At 46.0% G+C, this 19,489-nt stretch overlaps 1 protein-coding gene across 1 annotated transcript in view; it reads right to left on the bottom strand.

Moving 5' to 3' along the window:
- LOC136295246 (multiple epidermal growth factor-like domains protein 6) overlaps positions 1-19,489 on the bottom strand; it is a 193,921-nt gene that overhangs the window by 8,278 nt on the left and 166,154 nt on the right. Inside the window, exons 25-35 of the mRNA XM_066193705.1 lie at positions 15,871-15,999; positions 13,633-13,761; positions 13,007-13,132; positions 11,903-12,031; positions 10,532-10,660; positions 9,295-9,426; positions 4,245-4,373; positions 3,212-3,337; positions 2,685-2,813; positions 686-814; positions 273-401 (exon numbers count right to left, since the gene is read on the bottom strand). Coding sequence (XP_066049802.1) covers positions 273-401; positions 686-814; positions 2,685-2,813; positions 3,212-3,337; positions 4,245-4,373; positions 9,295-9,426; positions 10,532-10,660; positions 11,903-12,031; positions 13,007-13,132; positions 13,633-13,761; positions 15,871-15,999 — 1,416 coding nt within the window. The remainder of the gene's footprint in view (positions 1-272; positions 402-685; positions 815-2,684; positions 2,814-3,211; positions 3,338-4,244; positions 4,374-9,294; positions 9,427-10,531; positions 10,661-11,902; positions 12,032-13,006; positions 13,133-13,632; positions 13,762-15,870; positions 16,000-19,489) is intronic.

Genomic DNA, 19,489 nt, shown 5'->3' with positions numbered 1-19,489 from the left:
CAGCAAGACATCATGGAGACCAGGACTTTTGCCGTATTAATCGGAACCAGATTAGTTAATTTATAAGGGAATGGGAACACTCAGCTGTACAACAGGAAATCTGTCCCAAATTCAGTGTTTCAGGGTATTCATTAAGCTCAAATATGGAAGAAGTGGCTCTCAACAAATATTTCAGTAATGATATGAGGGTTTTTGAGTTCTGCCTTTTTTGGGTTGTTTTTGTTGTTGTTGTTGTTGTTCCTTTTTCTTTCCCTTCAGAGGTGTATCAATACCTTTTTCACAGTGGACACCGTGATAACCCAAAGGACAAAGGCACTGTCCTGTCACTGCATCACAGCTCGCTCCATTTTTACAGGCACAGGCCTGAAGACAGCCCAGCCCATAAAATCCAAGGGGGCACCCTGAAAAATTAAAATGAAGAAGGTTCACGGAGAGAATCATACACACTATTAAAATCCTCAGTATTCTCTGTGACATGCCCTGGCAGTCGACAAAAAATGGTGTTTATCCTTAACTTTAATAATGGACTTTTAAACTTGTACCACCCAGTATCAGAAACAAGCAAGATCTGGAAGGAACTGGATGATCTGGGACATCCCCAAAATTTTAACTGAACCAGTGAGGTGTTTCTTGACTACTCTGAAGCCCCAAACCTGTGCCAATTACCCTGAGTGACCCCACTTACTGTGCTCACAGGAGCGGCCGTAGAAACCCTCGGGGCACCTGCAGCACCCTGTGAACCTGTCGCAGGTGCCATTGTGCTGGCACAGGCAGTCCAAGGAGCAGCCAGCCCCATACTTCCCTGGGAGGCACTCTGCTGGCAGGACACGGACAGAAAAACAGACAAGCAAACAATCACTGCCCTCACCCAGATAAGCTCGTATGTGAGAGATTGTACTGCCGAGACGTGATGCCCGGAGGATGATTTGCAGACCAAAGAAAATTGGATATGAGGACACAGGATTTCTGCCCAATGATGATGCATTTACATATTTTGGAGAGAAATCTTTTATGTTATATAGCTGTTTGAACAGCAATTCTCTCAGAGTTTTAACAATCTGCCTTTTTCATTTTGTCTCTTCACAGACTCGATGCTGAGCCCGCAGCATGAGTTGTAAAGCCTTGTAGTGAATGGCATAAATTAGATTTTCTTTCTTCTTTCTTTATCTACAGCAATATTTTCTTTTAGGCCCTTAAAAAGTGTGAAAGAAAACATGAAGCTTTTCCTCCTCTGTGTTATCATTGGAGTTCACACTATTTGAATTCCTAATAAAACCAGGAGGATCTTTTTCACACATAGCAACAGTCTGTCCATGTATAATGAGCTATCTGCTTTTACAGAACTAAACACGTCTCAAATTACTGAAAGCCAAGTCATGCAGGAGGGACTATGCCAATATAATTAACCTCAGCATCATCTCTGAATAAGTTAACTTCCCACTGCTGGGATAATTTGAATCTGGGCAGACGAACTTAAACGAGCGCGGCCGTCCAAATAATCAGATTGAGAACTCTGCAAATGCCAGACAGGATCTTCCAGGAACACCATATCGAATCTCTATTAAAAGGATGCCTGATTAGCTGTCTTTGATTTCCAGTCACAACACACTCAAACCCACACTGCTGTGGAGATCATGACTCAATTTTCCAATAATTTCACTCCCTCTGTCAAAAGATAAATAGTGAAGCTCTCTCTAGTAATACAGCACACAGTGCCTTATACAACATGTGCATGTCTGCCCACCATGCTCCACTCCAGGGATGTCTTATCTATGAGACAGAGTCTCCTCGGATGCAGAGTGGAACCACTGCATCTCAGAATGCTGCTAAAAAGTGTCATTTCTGTGTGACACTTTTATATGGGGACACTCCCCTGTAACAAACAGTTCTCGGTATAGACACAAATGGAGTTTGAGGTGAATGTTCTGCAGGTGTCAGGGGCAGAAGTGTTGTAAAATGAGAGCCTGGGAGGGTGTTGGGCAGCTTGAACCATGGCAGTTCTGACTTAATGGTGACATTTTTCCTGAATGTGTACTCGGAACTATTTACTTGTATTTCACACCAGTAAACTTGTGGTTTCCTGAACATTTAAGTCCATAACTATAGAGATACCTCTCACTTACAGAGAAAAACAGGGACACAGAAATGCAAAATGGTTTTTGGGAGATGGACAGGACAGTTGTGGGAAGACTTGGGCTGACAGGAGAGATTCTGGAGCTGGATATGTCTTGCACAGGAGACAGGTGTCATGGAGAAGTAAGGGTGAGAGAGCAGGACAATCTCAATTGTTTTGGACAGATGTTGTCAGAACATCTGGGCAATCAAAACATGGGAAGTTTAACTTGGTCCAGAGTCAAATGAAAGAGAAGAATATAACCAGTGAGGAGGAAGACACAGGCTTCTGCTCCTCTGAGCATCACATGGAAGAAGACAAACCCCAACATTCCTATGAACAAAAGAACACAAAAGTTGGACAGGAGAAGAAATAATGGAGTGAAGAAGAAATAAGGAGTGTACAATGGAATTCATCAGCAGGACTCAGGAGGAAGCTGTCTTTGAAAAAAGACCCGAATCTCCAACTAGGGGCAGTTCTGAAACTGTTTGTCCTTGTCTGTGGGTGTCTGGGGACAGTGCAAACCCCAACCTGAGTGTACAAATCCACTGCCATTGAAGCAGGAAATCACCTTTCTCACAGGATCTTCCAGTCCAGCCGAGCCCGCAGGTGCAGTTGCCATCCACATGGTCACAGATGCCACCATTCTGACAGGTACATGCCAGCTGGCAGTTGGGGCCGTATTGTCCCTGGGGACACACTACAGAGAATTAACAAAGTTTGAAAAAACCCAAAAATTAGCACCCCAAGAAAAGGATGAAGGCGACAGGGAATAAATACAAACACATGCTCCCCACATGTGATTACCGTCTCCCTAGGGTGGTGGGATATTACTCCACAATTATTATCAGTTTCACCCAAACACTCTGTCCTGACATATCCCCTCAGATTCCTGGAGAACCCAGTGCCCTGGCACCGAGGGTGGCAGGGAGGTGTGGGCAGGATTATCCTGGGTGACGGAGCGGGGAGGGACAGAGGCTGAGCACCCCAAACTGCAGCGTTATCATGGCTGTGAACAATGTTTGGCACTGGGTTTATTTGCTGGGCATTTCAAGTGTGTCACCCTCTGGCGAGGTGACCTGGGTGCTGCTTTGTTACCTTGCTGGCAGGCAGGTCCCGTGTGGCCGGGGGCACAGGTGCACTCGCCAGTCCGTGGGTCACACTGGCCTCTGCCACAGGCACAGAACTGGGCACAGTCCTTCCCAAACCGGCCCCCAGGGCAAGCTGAAGGGAGCACAGGATTTGTTAAACACCCAGAGGATCCGACGGCAGTTTTAATTTTTAACATAACCACCATCTTAGGGGAAGAGCTGGATTTTTTGTTTTTATTCCACCTAATGCACTTCAAAGCATCAACTATGAAGCCAAGCCCACCCAAAGACATCACTTCTTTACCTTCTGAGACTACTTGAGATTATAAATTTAACCCATGATTCCACACAGAGTATTCACTGTCTTTCCTACAAGAAGAGTGAACGTACAACTCAAGTATCAGCTGCACATCCTTCCAGCTTAAAACATCTTTCCTTCCTTAATACTGATGCTGCCCAACACTGAAGAGCAAAGCTATGGGCAACCAAACATTCAAACATTGCCTTTCTGTGAATAAGCTGAAGAGAACTTCACAGAGAGCAGAGCTTTGGAAGCAGCACAGAAATTCAGCCACACCATTTAGCTCTGAAACAGAGAAGTAACAGTAGGGTTGCCATGGAGTCTTTACCAGTTTTGCCATGACAAAACTTGATCTTTTTCCCATTTATTGAAACTAATGGCACCGTAGTGCAAAGCAAAATATTGAGATAATTTCTCAACCTCAAAATTTTGGACAGGAAGAAGGAACTTGAGCAATTCATGCTGAGCTGGTTCTAGAAATAAATTTGGGCAAGCAGGTTGTAATCCTGGGGTAAGTGTCCTTGCTTCTGTGCATGCAGAAGCGAGGGAAAATATTTTGCAAGAGATTTTTTTACAAAGCTGGAATCTTGATTTACAATTCAAGGAAGAGGTAGCTGGGATCTGTCTGTTTTTGTTTTTTTTTTTTTTTGTTTTTTTTTTTTTTTTTTCTGACAAGCTCTTATGCAAATGCTTCTCTCTGCTGTGTTTTGACAGAAGCAGAACATGAATGTTGGCTTACTTTTGCTGCAGTTGGCTCCGATGAAACCGGGAGTGCAGTCACACGTTCCTGACGCAGGGTCACAGCGGCCTCCGTTCATGCATTTACAGGGATTTTGGCAGTTTGAGCCATAAGTACCTTCTGGACACCCTGTTTTAAAAGAAAAAATACCCAGAAATTCGGTTAGGTTGCTACTGGGCCAGTAGTATTTCATGTCTTAAGCAACTTTGTTGCTTTCAATCAAAATTTGATTTTCAGTTTTTACTGTTAATCACTTCCAGAGGGCCAGCAGTGGGCACTGAGGAGGAGATGGCTGCTTTGGACAACGTGCCCCTGAGACAGCACTGAATGTAATGTCAAATCCTGGAGAGCTGGACTGAGTGCTGCTGCTCCTGGCTCTGTGTTCTCCCATTCCCCTTATGTGACGGTAGCAAGAAAAGCAAGCCCTGTTCTACAGAGGTTTTCCTCTTGGGATTTCTGTTCCAAATGAATGTGTTCCCTCTTTCTCTCCTACACAGAAGGAGAGATGGGGTCATTCTCCCTCTTCCTTTGGACAGCAGCCACCTGGTTTGCCCAAGCCAGTGAGAAGCTGTGAGCCATTTCTGCCTCTTTCAGCAGCTGTTTTATGGGTATGGGGTAGGTCATGTCTTCTAAAAACGTTTAAGTTGGAGAAAGTCTGTTTCGTCTATAATCTCGTCCTTCCCTGCAAACTGAAGCTGGCGTTACCGGTGGTTGCCCTGAGATGTTGTGGATTCCCCATCCCTGGAAGTGTTCAAGGCCAGGTTGGACAGGGCTTGGAGCAACCTGGGATAGTGGAAGCTGTCCCTGCCCATGGCAGGGGCTGGAACTGGATGGGCTTTAAGTTCCCTTCCAACTCTGTGGATGGAAGACTATGAAAATGTGCACGTGACAGCAACACAGAATTTCAGAAGACACCTTCGCAGAAGATAGGTATGGGAGGAATGCTATTTAAATGCGAAGTCAGAAAATTCTCTGAGGAAAAAAAATTCTCTGAGGGAAGTATTTTGTAAGAAGCACAAGAATCATTACACCTGGATGGATTGCTGAGCCAGGGTTACATGGCAACAAACTGTCTATGGAGAGGTTTCCCAGGTGGTAGTGAGGATTTCTGGTTTCTTTTTGGACAGCTAATGTCCAAGGAGAATTGGAAAAAAGATCAGGAAGATGTAAATGCACTTGCTGTGCTTAGTGCCATACTTCAGGATGATCTTTAGAATGATGGAAGTTGGAACTGAGGGGAAGAGCTGGGCAGAGCTGCTGGGCATGAGCACCAGTGAACCTCCAGTGTGCCACCTCCGAGAAGGAGTAGCTGGTACTTGTGCAGCATGATCATCATCCAACAGTTCCACTTGTGCTACTACCTCTAAATGTCATTTCTTTGCTCACCCCTTCCTTCTCTTCCCTGGCAGCAGGAAAGTCTGTGGCTACTTTGGAAACCTGGATGAAAATATATTTGCTCACGTCTCCAAGCAACAGATCCCTTGCAATCTGTGCATAAATAACTTCATGTATTTTGTCTTTCCTAAAGGCACGAAAGCATGGCCTGAGAGAGAGTGGCTGGAGAAATCCCTGGCTTTTCTGAACTATTCAATGGCGAGGGAGAGTTTATGGGGAAGCTTTGAAGGGGTGCCTTTTAAAATAAAACTGAACGTTGGCTTCTGCTCAAACCAGGATAGCAGATCATCAGGACTAAACAGATACAGGCTTTTATAACATGCAGATACTCTCCCCAGCCCTTCTCACACACAGATTCTTCTCAATGAATGCTCTGTCATCAGTGCTTCCATCTGCCAGGACACAAAATCTGTTCCACGTGCAAGCCCTGGCATCGAGGAGTGAGCCCTGCAACACCCCCTTCATTCCCACCAAGACCTGAAGTTAAGGACTCATCCAGACCCAATGATTGAATTACGCTTCGTGAGTTTCTATTTTTCTCCTTCTTTTCCTTCTGGATTTTCTCTTTTTTTTTTTTTTTTTTTTTTTTTTTTTTTTTTTTTTTTTTTTTTTTTTTTTAATTCTGTCTCCCAGACTCCAAAAGATGCTGCTTCTCCCAGGCAAAGCTTTCAGAGCTGTTCCTTAGCTCAAGGCTAGCAGTAGTTGCTCCATGACTGAACAGGGTGCAGTAATTCCCTCCTTACCAAATTCTTTGTCCTTGCAGTATTTCCTGTATTTTGGCTGGAGAAGGAGCAGCACAGGCAGGGCATGTTCAGCTGCTGCAACGTGCACATGGTCAGTAACAAGGCCCCCTCATCTGTTAGTACTTTGCAGAAGAATTTTGATGCAGATAACGAGGGCAATTTGCACCGTTTCAGTGGGCTCTGCCTTTGCAAAGAGGGCTACTCTTGCACCACCAGTTATCTCATAAAGACATTTTCTAATTTAACAGTTTCCTGTGCTTCTGACTTCTGTTTTTTCCGCGCACAAAAGAGTGGCAGACAGATTTCCACCTCATTTCCTGATTTTCCTTCTGCTTTGAGTGGGTTTGTCATGACCAAGAGCTCCTAAATCTTTCCACAGCAATTGCACACACTGAGGCTTTTCTGACCAATGCTATTAATTGCATTGTCAAATAATCCCTTCTGACACATCCTGTCACCTACAGTTTAAGGGTGAAGCTGCTGAGATCCTTCTGGCTCTGGGTGCTCCCAGCGCAGTCAATGTCACAGGAACATGCCATGCTTTTTTTATTTTTAAATCATTTCGCCACCACTTATTGCTTTTTACTCCTTTTAACGAGTAGATCTGCCCATCCACCAAGTTATGGACAAGTGATGGGAACCTTATTGCTAGATTGTCTGCTTCCTCTGGACCCTGCCAAGAGACTTTTTCAGCTCCTCACTCCAAAATTTGAGAACATGAAAGCCCCGTTGCTCTTGGCTCCTGGAAATTTGATTTCCCAGCCAACTACACCTTTTATAGATACTTTCTTGAACCTTTTTTCACTGTACTATAAATACAGCAACAGTTGCCAGAAACTGTTTCCAGCAGCATCCAACCACATGTTGACTGGACCAGAGCCCATTTGGGAGCGGCTCCCTGTGCTGGTTTTAATATTCTATCGAGAGCTTCTTCACCCTGGAGCAGCCCCAGCTTTCCTTGCAGTGAGGACAGCAGGAACTCGGAGTATTCCCACCAAAGTCACGCGAGCCATCCCTGCTTTTCACTCAGTCACTTCAGAATCAGGCCCACAATCTCCCCTTCCACTGACCTGAACTTAAAATAACTCACAATTAACTGTTCTCTTCCTCTTTTTTGTGTCTGTCTATGAGTGGCACAGGGGACAAAGGGAACAACAGCAACACAGATGAGTATTTTTCTGTGAACTTCCATCGCTTCATTATTTCTCCAATAGATATCTAACAAACCCGTGTTTAAGAATTTGCTGTATATTTTTGGAATCTCAGAGTACAAAACACCTTGAAATCTCAGCTCTCATACTCTTTAGGTTTAATCCCAGCTACACAGAAATCCATGGCAAAAAAAAAAACAAAACAAAACCCTAAATGCAGCATAACACACATTTTATTTTGCAATGAATCTTTTTGTATCTTTTCCATCAGAACTTCAGTGTAATTGTTAATGCTTTAAATTTTAAAATTCTGAAATAAAACCTGAAGTACCTAAGTAAGTTTGAGGACATTTACTGTAATGAGAGATTTAGTGCTACACACAGAGGTAATGACTACTGAGAAATTGCTACATAAAGGTAATAGGCTGACCATGATTAAGTCTTTTAAAATGATCCTGTTAAATAGTTGATCTCCACTACTGCTCTACTATAACATTTATTATAATCTAATGTATAATGAATCCAGATGGCTCCAGCCCCAGTATTGAAGGCCAGATTTCGATCTCACAGCAAAAACTGATGCTCAGAGGAGGACTGAATCAATCCTTTGTATTTAATTTATAATTTATATTTTAAAGAATAACTTGCGATGGTGCGATGACCATACAAAGGCCCATCTCTAAAGTGAGTCCTATTTCTGCTTAAGGAATAAAACAGGAGTTTAACCCTCACTAGAGCTGCACATGTGACTGCTGGCTTTTGTATCCAAATTGTCACACCAAAAAAGCAATTAAGCCGAACAGAGCTGTACTGGATTCCCAAGAAAGGGAAATCAGCAATCACCAAAAAGAGAAAAACCGAGCAAGAAAGACAACAGCTTTTTTTGTTATTCTTTTTTCTTTTTTCTTTTCTCCTTTAAATGAGACTATTACAAGCCGTGGAGTAAAACCAAAATTAAAGTTGTAAATAAAAAGGTAATTAACTGTCTCCTTTATTGGCTGCTTTGGTATATGTTTCTTATCAGTTGCCACATTCCACCAGAAACAACTTTACAGATGTCCTAAAATACCGGCATGAGCCATGTGGATCTGGGAATATTTTTTATGATGGAGCATTGGGCCAGTTGGCATTTTGTCCTCTACACTAGTCACCATTTTTCAATCCAGAGTAACAGTTGGTTTAATTTGATTGTTCCTCAGAAGGCTCTGCAACTGAAAGGACTTTATGAATCACTTGGATTTATTGCCAATTTCAGCTTGTTGTTTTCTCATAACCATTTGTCCTTACTTGAGCACGCAGAGATTTCGGGAAGTATTTTGGATTTGGCATTTGGAAACGAGCGAGCTGCGCAATATCCAGGTGTAGCTGAGAGATGCAATGCAGAGAATGATCTTTGCATTCTTTAGTGTGGCGTGAGATTGGAAAGAATTTAGCTGGTAAACCCGGTGGTTTTAAAAATTAATTTGAAGGATTGGATTAATTACGTTTTTGAACTGGCACTATTAATGAGTTTTTTCAGAAAATGTTTTAAAAAATTAATTCCTTGCAATAATACAGCTACATTTTTTAGTGTAACTTAACCCACCCTATGCTTACTTCCTATACTATAACTTACTTGTATGCTATAGCTTTTATACTGTAATTAACCTCTTCTTCCCTCAGTCACTGCTGTACTGACACAGATTAACCCAAAGCACCAGCAGATGCTCCTGCAAGACTCAGTTCTCTGTCAGAAAGGCAGCAACCCCCCAAAATACTCACGGAGGTGGCAGTGGGCCCCGTGGTAGCCCGGGCTGCAGGAGCAGTGGCCGGTGACAGGGTGACATTCCTGATTCTCAGCAGAGCACTGGCACACTCCGTGACAGTCCTGCCCATACGTGCCTGGTGGACAAGCTTTGGGAAGAAGAAATGCAAACCAATAAATTAAATTTGTCTTGGTAAACATAGCACTCAAACAAAGAGAGGGCTGAAATTTATTAAATAAAATCCCTGCCTACGGAATGACGCTCTCCTCCGGGACTTCGGATTTATTACATTTACTTGGGGGTTACTTGACTGCTTGATTCTGTTTTGTTCAGTCAATTTGTGCCCAACTGTCAAGGGCCAGATACAATTTTCTTGTCACTAGAAAAAAAATCATAGGGAAATGTCAGGTAAAATTGACTAAAATAACAGTATAATTCCCAAGGGACCAGGCGTGTGGATAAAGACTTTCTGCTTTTTGCAGAGAGTTTAAACTTGTAAAGCTGCTGCAACATCAACATCTCCACAGGTTTCATTCTGCCTGCTGACAGCCACACTGCCTACAGGTTTTGGACCTTCCACATTTAATTCCCACATCTCATTTCCATTAAGCTGCCCTGGTTGTGGGTCAGCATTTAGAGTCCTCTGGTGGAGGATATGGGACACCGATGTCAGTCCTTTCAATTCTCATCTATTGATGGCCCTCCTTTGGCTGAAGCAGGGCTCAGGCAAAGTTTGGTAAGGAGGAACAAATGCAGGGTGTTGCAGCTGGGGTCAGAGCAAGAGCCTGCTTCCAAAGGCAGCTCTGGGGGACCAAACTCCATGCTAAGAAAAGCCAGAAAATGTCCTCTCTGTGAGCTCTGAGAGCAGGAATAGATAGCCTCGCAATGGGACAAGGCCAACGGAAGCTGAGATGCTGCTTTACTGACAGCACAGCACCGGCTGTGGGCAGGGCTGGGTTCCACTGGCACATCCTCAGCCTGTTTGGGTCCAGTTCAGCCCCTGGCTGCTCCCTGCCAGCCCAACAGCTGCAAACACAGAGAGGGAAAACTCCAGCAGCCCAAACAGCGCTGGCACCGAGCTCAGAGCTGGCCAAACCACTTGGGCGAGGGACAAGCAGCCCTTGGCCATCTTCCCTCCTGTCAGGTCGTTGTCTCCTCCCTCTTCAGCCATCACACCACCACGTTTTGACTCAAGAAATCAATCTATGAATTAACCAACAAGGGCAGCATTTGCGCCGTGGTAACGAACTCACTCTTGTCGCAGCCGTGGCCGGTGAATCCCGGGGGACATCCGCAGGCGCCCGTCAGGTGGTGGCAGGGCCTTCCCGGAGGACAGCGGCACCGCCGGGCACATCCCGCACCGTATCGGCCCGGCAGGCAGGCTGCAGGGGGGACACCAACCCTGTCAGGGCCAGCAGGAAGGGACAAAGCCATCCCCTCCATGCCCCCACCTCTGCCAGCACCTCTGTGTCACAGCACGGGTGGCAGATGGTCCCAGAGAGCGACCTGCATCCCTGAGCCCGGAGCACACTGCCGTGAGATTGTTAACGGCACGGCAAAGGGACGGGCTCTCCTCTGAGTATCCAAAGACTGCTTTGTTGCAGGCGGTGCCTGAAGCTTTCATGTCTTTCAGATTCTGGGCTGCCTAGAGGTGTAGCTCTGAGCCTCATATTGAGTGCTGGTAAGCTCTCTTCACAGAGCAGGGAGACAAATCCCTTTCCTGCTGAAGACCAAGGACAACTTTCAGGTCCCAAAGTACAAACAACATGGGACTGAAGGGAGGAATAGGAGGGATGGGACCTTACAACCTGAAGCTGTCATCGGATAATTAAACCCCAGTATGCAAATGCACCAAAACTTATAAAAATGTGAGACCTCGTGACTGTTTGTCCATTTTGTGGCCATTTTGTGTCCACCTTGGGTGTAGCCCCGGTCAGGCTCTTGTCCTGCCCAAGGTGGATCCTCAAAGGCCTTTTAATAAATATCTACTTTATTCTCGAGATCTGTCGAGTCTCTGTTTCAGGTCAGCCTTCCCAAGGCATCACAGGAACAAGAACAGGGTCCAAGGGGTCTGGGAGCAAGGACAGCCTCAAATGAGTTCAGAGACAAGAACCAGAACTGAACTCAGGGCTCAGGGTTAAATAGGGGGCAAAAGGGGTGGATCTGAGGATCAAGGGCCAATAGGGATAAAGGAAAGTGGTGCAGGGGAGTGGCTAAAGGTCAGGTGAACCAATGGGGCAACAGGGGTGGAGCACTGCGGCAAAAACAAACCAATGGGGATCAAGGGAAGGGAGAACATTCTGGAGTAAATACATATATGGTAAACAGGGCTGAACAGGGGTGACATAAACAGATAAACCAATGAAATAACAGAACCTACAAGCTATTAACATGGGGCTGCAAAGGCCCATGGGAGAAGGGGCCTCTCCCACCCTAGCCGAGAGAGGCATCTCTCCCCATTTTCTCTGCCCCTCCAGGGCTCAGGCATGACCACCCTGGTGCCAGGGCCCTCCACACCTCCAGCCCGGCCCCACGGAGCAAGGCTGTGAAACTGTCCATCCGTGGCTGAGAGCTCCGGGTTTGGGGTGCACCCCAACCCGAGCTGTCTCCCCTCACTCACTCACGTTTGTCACAGTGCCTCCCTCGCCAGCCCCTCTCGCAGTGACACGCTCCAGTCTGGGGGTGGCAGGACCAGCCGTGGGCGCAGTCACACCGCTCCTCGCAGCGCTTGCCGAAAAATCCCGGCGGGCAGGCTGGGGGCAAGCAGAGAGAGCAAGGTTCTACCTGCTGCCTCCACTGGCCATCAGCCAGCATCCTCCTTGCCTGAGCTCCTGCTCAGGAGTGTATTTAACAGAACTGCGTGGCCAGAAAAGAACAGTGAAGGGGAAGATGCTAAAAATATTAGAAGTATTTAACGCTGGCTGCTAATGAGTCTGCACAGGAAAGTTTGCAAAGACTGAGTGACAGCCTGGAGTGCAAATCCAGACGAGGTCCGTGGAAAGGGTGATGCTGTTCGCTTTGACACAACTATGCACACAGAGACAGCTGTTTGAGCAGTGGGAACTGTGCCCAGGAACTGCTCCCACCTCCCGGGTCCCTGTAAAGTGACCAAAGAGAAAGGGAGGTGGGCACTGAGAAGGTTTTACAGATTGCACTGGTAGCTGAGGCTTTGTGAGTCCTCAGCACCTCAGGAAACCTCAGAAAGCTGCTTGTGGCTTGCTAAAAGCACAGCACCTCAGTGGCTGAGCTGGAAGCATGCTTTAAATCACCCGTGTATGAGATTTAACCCCTGCTTCAGGGATTCAGATGGCTCTAAGCATGCCAAACAGCTGTGTCAAACCTGGGTTATGGGCCAGATCTGAACTGTCTGAACCGTCACAGTCCAGTTTGCTGAGCTCCTCTCAATGACCCACAGAGGATTAGCGGCAGGTGCCTGACCTGGCAAATTCTCCTTAAAACTCCCTCCCTTTCGTGTGTTCTTCCTTGTGTGTGTAAAGTAGAGAAATACCCTCATTTTCTTAGCAGGCGGGGAACAGAGATAGGAGGAGATAAAATGATTTGGACAAGGGCATGGTTGGGCAGAGACCTGCCTGTGGGTCTGAGACGGGGTGAGAGGGCATAAATCCTGACTGGCCTGCAGAATCCTGGAAATTTAAGACCGAAAATAGAAAACTGGCAGAAGTGGCTGATGGTTAAAAGGAAGGATTTGCAGGAGGAGCTGCCCTTACCAACATCACAGCGGTCCCCGGTCCAGCCGGCGCGGCAGAGGCACTTCCCTGAGGGCTGGTCACACACCCCGTGGTGGCAGCTGCAGTTCTGCTCGCAGCCCTCTCCAAACTGCCCGTCCCCACACTCTGAAACGGGATGGGGGAGGCTGATGGGGGGCCAGGCTGGAGCAACCCCAGCAGGAACTCCCTCATGCCTCTGCAACACAATGAGCCACCTAAACTGGGCCCAAAAACCTTCAGTGAAGGAAATTTTGAAGCCTCCTTTGGCAAAATTCTCTAGAAATACACCGTTTTCCTCTTTAAGGATTCCTTTCTCCTTAAATGGAGCTCATTACCTATCTTCCCTGTTCCCAAGGGACAAAGAATAGCTTATTCCTCCCCTCTGCCCAGCAAGTTTCCAGCACCATGGATAAGTTTAAGAACCAGTATCATTGTCTCCCCCCAGCCCTCTCATTTCTGACTATACAGCCCCATTCTTTTTTAACTTCTCCCCACCTGGTGTTTCCCATCCTTCTGTCTTCCTTTTTCCTCCGGGTTGTCTCAAACCAGACCTCAGCACAACCGATCTTCCTTTCAGAGAGACTGACCCGAGGTGCTGGAGGGATGGAGGGGGTGGTGAGACTCACCCAGCTCACAGGCTGTCCCCGTCCAGCCCTGGGGACACTGGCACTCGCCGCTCACAGGGTCACAGGTGGCCTGGCCGTGGCAGAGGCAGCGCTGCAGGCAGTTTGCTCCGTACCACCCGGGGGGACAGGCTGTGAAGGGAGGCAGGAAAACCTTCCATCAGGAAGTGCAGGAGCAGGACAGGTTCAGCACCACCTCTCCCACCTTAGAGCCTCTCGGATTGTCCCTTTTTCTGACCCAGAGATGGGGCAACTGAGAGGCGTTTTAAAAACTTTTATTCCATCTTCAGTCTCACGTCAAGGGTGAGACAGTACGGATGTTACAATTCACGCCATCACAATCAGAAGCCAAACTATTTGCTAATTACAAAACATGATAAGGGGTTTTTTTGGCCTATCAGCTTTTGCTACACAATGCTGCTAATGCCTTAAAGCCAATCACCTAAAATTACCCCTCGTGGGTCCTACTGCAGTGCATCTTTCATAGCTCTATTTCTCCAAAGTATCTGGTCTATTTGCAAGGCCATCATTTGAAACTTGTTTCTAGTTCCATTTCTCTCTTAACAACGTCTGTTCTATTCAGTGGCATTTCTAAGTCAGCATTTTTTTTCTCAAAATTTGCACACAGATGCATACCATGTGAACCTTCTGTCAGGCTTTGAGAATTCTCTAGGAATCCATTTCCCACAACAGCCCTGCTGGCCCTGGAAGATGCTGTGGCGGGTACAACCAAGCAGAAATGGGGACACAACCAATAATGAATTACTCTGACCATTGTAAAACTGGTCTTGGAACAGAGAAGGTGCTGAAGTGAATTAGTGACTTGCCAAATAACCCTGAGACTTTCTGTTTGTACCTACAAATCCCTTTTTTTTTTTTTTTGGTTCCTTCCTGCTTTCTCAACACTGGGGAGTGCAGTTGATTTCCCTGTTCTCAGAATTTCTTTGTACAGTCCTCTTAATATCACAGCTCCTTCTCTAGCTGGTCCTGCTGCCCACAGCTGGTGACGCCATTTCACCATTTACCTAATTTTAATTAGGCAAGTCTATTAATTCCTATCACAACCAGTCTCTATGGATAGAACCCAATTTTTTGGCAAAAAACCACACACCTTTGCCAAGTGCCAAAGTGCCATGTCTTTAAGATGGAAACAGGGCCAAGCTCTCACTTTGGAAAAGCACAGGCACCAGAGGATGGTGAGGCTCCCCAAGCCTCACACAATTATTCTACCTCCTCACTTCAAAGAGAAAAAAAATCTCCAAACATGTATTTAAATAGAAAAGGTGTGTTTGAAACATCTTTTGTAACTTTCATTTTGGTTTTGTATTTGTGGCCCTTGGACAAAACAAAAAATTTAGGTCATGCCTAACATGTCATCAAGAAGAGTTTGGTGCCTTCCCAATTTTTAAATCCTCCATGGAAAGGCCTCTTCATGTCAAGTTTTAAAAGGGGAATGTGCTAAATTTAAATATCACTCTACCCCTGCCAGCTTTCGTCCCCTTTCCCTAACAATCCTCTCGGGATGCTGAAGGGCAGAGTCTGAGTGGAGGTGCTGACTCCAAATCCCTGCTCACCCAGGAGCACCCACAGCAGCGTTCCCAGCTCCATGGTACTGCTGCCACCCCAGGGACCTCGCGGGGAAGGCACAGAACAAGGAGCTTCTGCAACAGGGATGGACAGACTTTTCCTACTGCCTGGGATGCATGGATTAGGATGTGCAATGCAAGCCACAGTGCAGCCTTCCTTTGCCAGCCTTTTCTTAAGGCTCTGTGGAGCTGGACTTGTGTTTGAGCCTCACGTATGGCTCTGATTGCCAAGGCTGGAAGGCTCAATGTCTTTCACATGTTCTGGATTTCGGCTCTGTCTGGAACAGCACAAGGTAATGCCGAGGATCAGTCTGGTGCATGGGACACTAAAGCAGCCCTTAGAAGAGAAACAGAACTTCATTTTCAGCATCGTAACTGGGAGTTTTATGGACCTTTTCTCCCTTCATCAGCCTTCAAAATCAGCTCTCTTTCCAGTTTATGGCTGATTCACCCCTCTGCCCTGTGCACACTGGGATCCTACAACACAGCGCCACGGATTAATTTAATGGACCAATTCACGTCACTGCGGATCCAAACCCAATGACAACACAGGGCAACGAGCTGAGAGCTAAAACACCAGTGAGCTTTCCCCAAACACAGGTTTTATTTTTCCCTCCTATAATCCACAGGCAGGGGGTTGAATTTCCAACTGTACCTTCTTGGCAGGTGGCTCCTTTCCAGCCCGGGCTACAAAGGCACGTCCCGGTTACGTGGTGACAGAGAGCTCCGTTGTGACAGTGACAAGTGTCCCTGCAGCCTGGCCCGTAGGTGTTCCCCTGGCAGGCTGCAATGACAGAATTCCATAAAACCCCATCAGGAAGCATCCAAGGAAGCACAGAGCAAGCGTCAGACACAACACAGTGCCAGGGAAATCATGTTGGACCGGTGCTCCAATGACACTTTTCACATCGTAAGGATGCCTAAGTCCATACAGAATCTCATTAGGGTTGGAAAAGATCTTCAAGATCATCAGTCCAACCTTTAGCCAAATACCATCATGATCCTTAAACCAAATCACAAAGTGATCTGGTCTGTTCGTGTAGACCACGTGTCTACTCGTTTTTTGAACACTTCAAGGAATGGTGACTTCCCCATCCCTGGAAATACATACATATATATAAAACCCCATATATTAACCATGAAACAATAATAGAATCATTGAGGTTTGAAAAGACCTTTAAAATCATCAAGTCCAACTGTTAACTCGACACTGCTAAGTCCGAAGTAGCAGCCAATAAATAAACTGCAAAAGGTATTTGAAAAAAAGATATTCTGCAAATGAAGATCACGTAAACTGAAACTGCTCTGCAACGCTCGCAGTTTAGAGGTAATGTGGGTTATGAAAGCCTAACATAATAATGTGGGTTAAAAATGAGTATCACAGCCCATTCTGAAGAGGTTTCTATCGAGGGGCTGGATCACTGGGGTGATGGATCAGCTGTCATCCCCTGCTCTGCAGAACGTCTTTGTGCTAAACTAATGGTCCAGCAGAACCGCCAGCCTGACAGCCCCGGTATTTATTTGCATCCTGGTAAGAGAACTGACAACTTCATTGTTTTCAGTGTTCATTTTTCACAGCTGGGTGCCTCTGCTCACCCAGACTCTCATTCTTTGGTCAGAGAGGGGTGATATTTTCAATGAGTTTGGTTAAGCAGCTGGCTCCCAGGTGAAAACTTAACGTAGTCATCTCGCAGGCAAACGCTCCACTTTCAGTGCTGCTGCCCGTGAAAAATGGCAGTGATAAAATTCCTGCAGTCTCCGTTGCACTGGAGATTTGGATAGCTTTGAATGGTGGAAAACAAACAGTTCTGCTACCCTGTTTTCTTCAGCTAGCATCCGAAATAATACAAAGGGCGTCGATGGAGCTGGATCAGCTCCTTGCACAGTTTCTGTTCTGCATTTCTGGGGCTCCTATCACAGCCCCTCATCCCTGCAGCACTTCTGGCATGCACTGGAGAGACAAAAAAAGCCTGGGCCCCTGATCCAGGAGAATGTCCTGCACTCACTGAATGTGACATCTTCCACGTTTCACAGCCAAACAGTGAATTTCCACCAAACCTCTTTGCCTTTCAGGGTGTCGGTGAACATGATGCAGTTCTGTGGGAGAGCAAGTCTCTGGGGACAGAAGGGAGGTGTGAAACCACCTTGATCTTGGAGGTGAACTTGGTTGAGAGTCTCTGACCCATTCCCAGCCCTTTTCTCTCCATCTGAGGGCTTCCAGCTTCCCAGCCTGGTTCTCAGACACCGTTTCTCCCAGGACTTCTTTTCCACACTGCTTGTTCTTGTCATCCCTTGGACCCCATCCACGTTGAAACCACAAGAAAGAGCAGGAGCTCAGTCCCATCACAGCTAAGAGTTTGTTCTGCAAATGAAGCTTGGTTGCCAAGTGAAAAGTTCAGCACATCTCCAGAGCTTTGGCTTGGTTTTTGGGAGCAGAACTAAATATTTCCACAATACAGACCAGAACTATAGCACAACCAAGCCAAAGGAAAAACCAGCTCATCACCAGATCCCCTGACTGGTTACCAGTGGTTTGTGGAAGGTTTTTGGAGCATGTGTGCAAAGCTCTTGTTACACTTACCAAAAAGACAATAGAGTGCTTCAGTGAAAATTCTGGTAAGAAAGCAGAAATTTCTGGAGAAGAAAATTTTAACTATTCTACTTGGTAGACACAAAAGGTTTTTTTTTGTTTCTGGTGGGATAATCCTGATTTTCAAAGTACTTTTGTGAAGATTGAGGAAAAAAGTGATATTCTGAAGCTATTTCATGGAATTCCAGAACTGAATGTACAAATATCCCTGGGCCTTTTCTTTCTTCATGATGAGAGAAAATCCAAACTTTAAATTATTAGATTTCTTCCTGGTTCAAAATTTTCCTTTTGGTGTCTTTCCTCTGCAAGAGGAGGATTTATTTGTTTGCAGTCCTTAAAATCCCTTTTTGCATGCAGAGTAAGGAACACACGAAACTGGAGACTTTTCTTCCAGACTAGAAGACAACAGCCATCAAAAGTTCCCAGGAGCACATGAAAATCATGGGCTCTAATGTTCCAAAGGGTGTCCAGTAGCTTTGTTTTCAAGTGACTTCTGTGGCTTATTCTCCACAAAACGAAGCTCCAGCTTTAAAAGAACAGGGAATTTGCAAATTCAAGTGCTCACACACCATGAAATGTCAAACCTCTGTTATCAGTGCCTCTGGCTGAGCAAATTTTTCTGTAGTCATTTATTCTTCAAACCAGTGTGGTCTCTTTTTTTTACCACAAGGAACCATTTCAGTGAAGATTCTGTTGAGCTCCAACAGCTCCAGAAAGAGGCATGTTTAGTACTGACAGAATTAAGGCAAAATTCAGACGCTGAATTGTGTACATCTGCTACAGACCATATGCAACATGAGATTTCTGGAGGGTTTGGTTGGATTTTTTAGGTTTGTAAACTTTGGATGAATTTGCAGTGAATCAGAATGGTTTGGGTTGGAAGGGACCCTAAAGATCAACGATTTCCAATCCCCCTGTCATGAACAGGGATGCCACTAGCAGATCAGGTTGGTCCTTCCTCCCAACCTGGCCTTGAAAACTTCCAGGGGCAGGGTACCCAGAGGGGAAGGTTACATCTCTATCACAAAGAAATGCCAAATGTCAGGTCCCCAGTTCTGCATCACTGAGGGTATCACAGCACTCAGTGAAACAGTCCAAAAAGAGAGAGAGAGGGAGAATAGGCAACATACTTTTCCTAAGCCTCTTTCTTGGAAACCTAAAATGCCTCAGGTGGACACTCAAAAAAAATCCCCAAATAAAATCCCTGAGCACAAACTGAAGCTGAGGCAGAGCTTGCTTGGCAGATTTCACCCCAGATTAACATAATTCATTTTCAAACAACTGAAACCCACGGTCTGGTAATGGAAAGCATTAGGCTGCTTCGACAAAAGGCATCACTGTCCGTATTGCCTGTAATTAGATAGCAGAGTATAAAACTCACTGCATGGCTGGCTTAGGATCAATTCAAATCCCATGATGCCAAAATTATTCCTCAATATCCTCCAGCACATTGCCTGCAATCTGATTACTTCCACACGAGTGCTGTCCTTCCAGCTGCTGGAGCTGGCGGGTCCCAGGAACAGGCAAGGTGAATATTAAACACCCTGGGAGGATGGGGAGTGCTGAGCTGTCTCCCACCCATGGCTGCCTTGCTCTGAGCAGCCCTGGAGCAGCATGGACGAGGCCCAGTTGTGAAATCAAAATGAGGATCCCTCACTTAGCCAAGAGAAAAGGAGGAGACACC

Source organism: Chamaea fasciata, unplaced genomic scaffold, assembly GCF_029207755.1.
Source record: "Chamaea fasciata isolate MVZ Bird 193981 ecotype frontalis unplaced genomic scaffold, bChaFas1.0.hap1 SCAF_11, whole genome shotgun sequence".
NCBI lineage: Eukaryota > Metazoa > Chordata > Aves > Passeriformes > Sylviidae > Chamaea > Chamaea fasciata.
Note: the sequence above shows the minus strand (reverse complement) of the source record. Positions and strands in the feature narration are given on the sequence as shown.